Source organism: Piliocolobus tephrosceles, chromosome 12, assembly GCF_002776525.5.
Source record: "Piliocolobus tephrosceles isolate RC106 chromosome 12, ASM277652v3, whole genome shotgun sequence".
Taxonomy (NCBI): domain Eukaryota; kingdom Metazoa; phylum Chordata; class Mammalia; order Primates; family Cercopithecidae; genus Piliocolobus; species Piliocolobus tephrosceles.
In genome coordinates, this window is record NC_045445.1 from 37,767,866 (window position 1) to 37,774,145 (window position 6,280).

Sequence of the window (6,280 nt, forward strand, 5' to 3'; positions counted from 1 at the left end):
TGTAACTATACTCTTACCAGCAAAATGAAAGTGGCATCATACAAAATGTTTGGGAAACGTCCTTAAAAGGGAGGAGGCATGTCCTTCTTTACTTCTTACACAAGTGTCGTAGCTGAGAGCTGTTCGGCAAACATTTTGGACGATGAAGTTGAAGATACACATGGAGGATGGCAAAGAAACTGTGTGTAACAAATCTATATTCCACAATAGATTTATGAATTTCTCCTCCATGTGCCAGAATGCCTGTCTTATACTCAACTACGTTGTTTTTTTTTTTTTTAGTTATTGCTATTTTGAATCCCTGCTACAACTAAACTTAAACCTAAATGAAAAAAGGACTATTAGGGTAACAATTTTCAAAAAGACCATGAGTGGGGTCCTCTCAAACAGCATGTGAGTACCCAATAAAATAGCCAACCAAGATTGTTACTTATTACGTGTACTTGAAAAACTGAAAAGTATACAAGAACAAAATGACGCTATCAATCATTATGAAGTTATAGAATTACATTTTTCAACTACTTATGAACACACTAACATACTTACGATGTCTGTAAAATGCTGCCAAGGTGTCTCCATTTATTCACCTTCTCTACACAGAAACAGAAAACTAAAACCATATAATAAGTAGCAATTCTCTGCTATTTGAATATACATATATGGAGGCAGTATAATGAGGGAAACTGGAATCAGGAGATCAGGTTCCTAGTTAACTAATTCTGAGACCTTAATCAAAGCAATTAAATAATCTACACCACCTTCCTCAACTGCAAAATGGGGATTACACCTGTCCTACCTACTACAGAGGGTTGTTGGGAGAATTAAATGAAATAATGTAAATGAAGATGCTTTTTAGAGCATAGAAATAATAAACAAATGTAAGGGCATGAACTTACTGTCCAGATTACTGGAGGTAGCAAACAATTTTCACAAACAAGTTGTCCGTGTAACCAAATACATTGATCTGACTCTCGTTAACATAAACAACACTGTAAAGGGCTCAACTGTAATGTAAATATTACATATATTCAAATACCAGCTTGAAAATATTCATCAGGTTGCCTACCAATATTTAACAGTGAGATGCAAATGATCGAGGTATTTTCAAATTTAACATTGTTTTTTCCAGGTTTATTGATGTATGACTGACAAAAAAATTGTATATATTAAATATATCACAACATGATATGATATACATGTGCACTGAGCAGTAATTGCCACAATCAAATTAACTAACACATCCTTCACCACACATAGTTACTATTTCCACAAGTGTGTATGTGTGTGTGCAGTAAGGACAGTTAAGCTCTGCTGTCCTAGTAATTTCAAGTAAACATTACAGTATCATTAATTATAGTAACAATGTTTTACATTAGATCCACAGAAATTATTCATCTCATAACTGAAAATGTGTTTCCTAACATCTACCCATTTTCCCTAATCCCCAATTCCTGGCAAGCACCCTCTTAATGCACTCCAGATTGTCTATTATGCTAAGTGAAATAAGTAAATATCTATGTAGTCTCAGATGAAATCTTAGAAATAAGCTAAGTAAATTTCTATGTTCTTGTTGATGGTAAGATTTCCTTCTTTTTATGGCTGAATAATATTCCAGTGTGTGTGTGCCTGTGTATATAGTGTATGTGTGTATATATATATATATGTGTGTGTGTGTGTGTATGTGTATATATATACCATACACCATATTTTCTTGAACCTAAGTGTCATGCATTGATGGACACTTAGGTTGTTTTCATATCTTGTCTATTGTGAATAGTGCTGCAATAAACATAGAAGTGCAGATAACTCTTTGAGATATCAATTGTATATGTACTTGGAAATTAGAATCCTGGATCATAAGGTAGTTCTATTTTTAATTTTTTGGCATAATGGCTGTACTAATTTCCATTGCTGCCAACTGTATACAGGCTCCATTTTCTTTATACTCTTGCCAACACTTGTTATCGCTGGTCTTTTTGATAATAACCATCCTAACATGCATGAGGTGATATTTCATTGTGGTTTTGATTTTCATCTCTCTGATGATTAGTGACATTGAGCACCTTTTCATATATTGGTTAATCATTTGTATGTCTCCTTTGGAAACATGTTTATCCATGTCCTTTGCCCATATTTTAATCAGTTTATTTCTGTTTTTTTTTTTTTTTTCTATTTAATTGCATGAGCTTTTTAAATATTTTGGACATTAACCTCATAGGAGACAGTTTATGGTTTGCAAACATTTTCTCCCATTCCATAGGTTGCCTCTTTATTCTGTTGATTATTTCCTTTGCTATGCAGAAGATTTTTTAGTTTGATGTAATCTCACTTGTTTTTTGTTTTGGAATTTTTTTTTTTTTTTTTTTTTTTTTTGAGACGGAGTCTCGCTCTGTCGCCCAGGCTGGAGTGCAGTGGCGCCATCTCGGCTCACTACAAGCTCCGCCTCCCGGGTTCATGCCATTCTCCTGCCTCAGCCTCCCGAGTAGCTGGGACTACAGGCGCCCGCCATCTCGCCCGGCTAGTTTTTTTTTTTTTTTTTTTTTGTATTTTTAGTAGAGACGGGGTTTCACCGTGTAGACCAGGATGGTCTCCATCTCCTGACCTGGTAATCCACCCGTCTCGGCCTCCCAAAGTGCTGGGATTACAGGCTTGAGCCACCACGCCCGGTCTGTTTTGGAATTTTTTGGGGGGGGAGCGGGGGGCTCTTGTTGCCTGTGCTTTTTGTGTTGTATCCAAATAAACATTTTCAAAGTCATTGTTAAGGAGCTTTCCCTCTATGATTTCTCCTACAAATTTTATTGCTTCACATCTTACATTTAGGTCTTTGATATATTTGAGTTAATTATTGTATATAGTATAAGACAAAGGTTCAGTTTGTGCTTTTGCATGTAGATATCCAGTTTTAAAACACCATTTTTTGAAGAGACTATCACTTCCCTACTGTGTGTTCCTGAAACCCTTGAAGATTAGTTGACTGTATATGCATGGGTTTAGTTTTGGACAATCAATTCTGTTTCATTGGTTTCTGTGTCTTTTTTTCACTGAAAGTATCATATTCCTTTTATTACAATAAGATTGTAATAAAGTTCAAAATCAAGAAATGTGAGGCTTCTAGCTTTGTTTTCCTTTCTCAAGATTTCTTTGGTTATTTGGGGTCTTTTGTTGTTCCATAAACATGAGGATTGTTTTCTCTTTGTCTGTGAAAAATGCCCTTGGGACTTTCGTAGGAATTGTGTTGAATCTGAACATACTTTTGCATAATGTAGGTATTTTATTAATATTAAGCCTTTCAATTCATAAACATGGAATATCTTTACATTTATTAGTTTTCAATTTTTTTATCAATATCTTATAGTTTTCAGTATATAGATCGTTCATCCCCTTAGTTAAACTTGTTCCTAAATATATTTTAATTTTTGTTAATATTTATTTTATTGAAATGAATCTGAACTTAACGTGAAAGAATAACTGATTTCAGTTCCATGTTTTCATTCTTTGTTTTATGTAGGTACATTAGATAGTTTGATACAAGCATGAAATATGAAATAATCACATTATGGTGAATGGGGTTTCCATCCCCTCAAGCATTCATTCTTTGTGTTAAAAACAGTTCACAACTGAATTTCCCGAACATTTGTAACTTGTCTAGTGCAATGATTCCTGTATGTGTTACCTCCCATTAATACAACTCCAACTACAATGTTCAGTACCTTGGTAGGAGAATATAAAATACTTGATGCTCACAAATCAGAGTGGAGGTGGAGATCATGTGGATAATGTGGATAATGACGAGAATGGGGGAGTTATCTTAGAGCTCAAACTCCATGGATTCAAGTCCTGCTTTTGCTATTAGTTTCAAATGAATTTAACACCTGAATCTGTTTCCACATTTGCAAAAATAGACACAGTAGTAAAAATACCTTGGCTCTGGAGAACCAAACACCATATGTTTTCACTTATAAGTGGGAGCTGGTGAGAGCTAAATGATGAGAACACATGACACATAGTAAGGGGTAACAAAACGCACTGTGGCCTGGGAGGTGGGGAAGGATCGGTGTGGAGGAAGAGCATCAGGAAGAACAGCTAATGGGTGTTGGGCTAATGTGTGCTGGGCTTAATTAATACCTGGGTGATAGATTGATCTGTGCAGCAGGCCACTGGCACACATTAACATATGTAACAGACCTGCACATCCTGCACATGTATCCCTGAACTTAAAAGTTGATAAAAAATAAAAGAAAAATAAATGTCATGGTATAAACTTGAAATTAAAAAAATAATAATTTTAGTACAAATTTGTTGTGAAGTCTATAAGTGAAAATGTCCCCCAAATTATTTCTTAAGCTGTAAAGTGATACACATGTACATAATTATTCCATAATTATTCCAATGTGACTAGGGTTGCAGTAAATGCTAAAATAACAAGGTGGGTGTGGAGGAGGTAGTTTCTGGCAAAGACAATTTGTGGGTAACTGCTTTTTACAGTGCATTTTTGTCTTGTTTTTGAAGTGAATAAAGGAGTGGTTGTAGCAAAGACATATTTTTTAAAAGGTAGGAGCACTTTAAATATTCTATTTAACCAATCCCTTTAGAGCCTGTCCTTGTACTACGTTTCAGCTTCCCAGAAATCCCATACTTCCTCACTGTCTTTCACTCTCCTCTCTAAGGACCTGACACTAACCAGGTGAGCCGCATGGTTTCCTGCAGGGCCGGTTTTTACGTCATCTTATTGTGGCGCAGCACTGCCACGTGTGTGCCCAACTGTGAGGTCTCGCGCCCTCAGCAGTACATAAAGCGGGACAACACAGAGCATCCCAGTTGCACCAGGCATCCTGGCCCGAAGTGTTCCAATTCCGGGTGGCTAGAGGCCCACTGCTTTCCAACTACCAGCTGAGTGGGTCAGTCCCGAGAAGGGAGAAGAGGCCGAAAAGGAACCATGAACGTCTATTTACTCCTAGCGAGCGGCATTCTGTGTGCCTTGATGATTGTCTTCTGGAAATATCGCCGCTTTCAGGTAATGGCGAATGTAAGGGAGATTTGAATTAGTTGAAGCTAGATGAGTATGTGGACTGGGGAGTGTATATGTAAGACAGTAAAATATAGTAAAATGAGAGGTAAGGGGAGATCACCTCATCCCTCTTTTTCGCTCAAAGGAACCTCAGACTTTTACCCCCTCATTCCCGCAATTCCGGTATTCTGACCAGTGATTCGACAGTTGTGGTCTCTTCTAAAAAGCCCCAAGTCCCTAAGTAATGTGGTCAGCTTTTCACTCATTGGAGAGGAAAGTGCAGTTGTCAGTGCCCATTCCCCACCACCATCTCCCACTTTAAGAATCTTAAGGTAAGATTCTCTTTCTTCTCTTGCTTCTCCTCTCCCACGTGTCTGTTTGCTAATCTCACCATCTTTATTTTATGGCACTTTCTGGGCATTCACAAATAATTTGAGTGTCAATGTGGATTTCCTGGTGTTAAAGTCACAAGTGGGGTGCTCTTAGATAAGGGTCAAAGACAGGGTTCATATGTTTACCTACTAGGGTGCTCAGGAAATGTAAGGAAAGGATATGGAACTTTGGCACTAACGACTATCATGTTTTTTTTTTTCTCAGTCTGGTTTTGGAAGAATGTATTTTTGAATTAATATAGCAATTCAATGCATTTTTAATCTCTACATATTAGGGGAAATCAGTTTATTTTTGGTAACCAAGCTTAAACAAGTTGTTTTTCGGTAGTTTGGAAATTGCTTAATTCGATAAACTACATATGTATAATTCCCTTCTTTTACAGAGAAACACTGGTGAAATGTCATCAAATTCAACTGCTCTTGCACTAGTAAGACCCTCTTCTACTGGGTTAATTAACAGCAATAGAGACAACAATCTTTCAGTCTACGACCTCTCTCGGGATGTTTTAAATAATTTCCCACACTCAATAGCCATGCAGAAGCGCATATTGGTAAACCTCACTATGGTGGAACACAAGCTGGTTGAACTGGAACATATTCTAGTCAGCAAGGGTTTCAGAAGTGCATCAGCTCACCGGAAATCCACCTAAAAGCGTACGGGATGTAATGCCAGTGGTGGAAATCATTAAAGACACTTTGAGTAGATTCATTTGATTGTGTGTTTATACTAAATGAATTATTTTTTTAAGAGGGAGTGGATGCCAAGTCAGATACAAAAAAATCCAGATACTTCCCAAATTTCTTATTGATACTTTAAGTAATTGATTGCATATGGCTAAAATATACTTACTGGGGAAGAAATGGAAGCACAATAGAGAAA

The 6,280-nt window shown here is 36.8% G+C and overlaps 1 protein-coding gene across 1 annotated transcript; it reads left to right on the forward strand.

Moving 5' to 3' along the window:
* Positions 1–4,759: 4,759 nt before the first annotated feature.
* On the forward strand, positions 4,760–6,106 carry LOC111536089 (kita-kyushu lung cancer antigen 1 homolog). Its single transcript, XM_023202367.1, has 2 exons — positions 4,760–5,014; positions 5,784–6,106. The coding sequence occupies exons 1-2, from the start codon at positions 4,937–4,939 to the stop codon at positions 6,048–6,050; spliced, it is 345 nt and encodes a 114-aa protein (XP_023058135.1). The 5' UTR covers positions 4,760–4,936; the 3' UTR covers positions 6,051–6,106.
* The last annotated feature ends 174 nt before the right edge of the window (positions 6,107–6,280 follow it).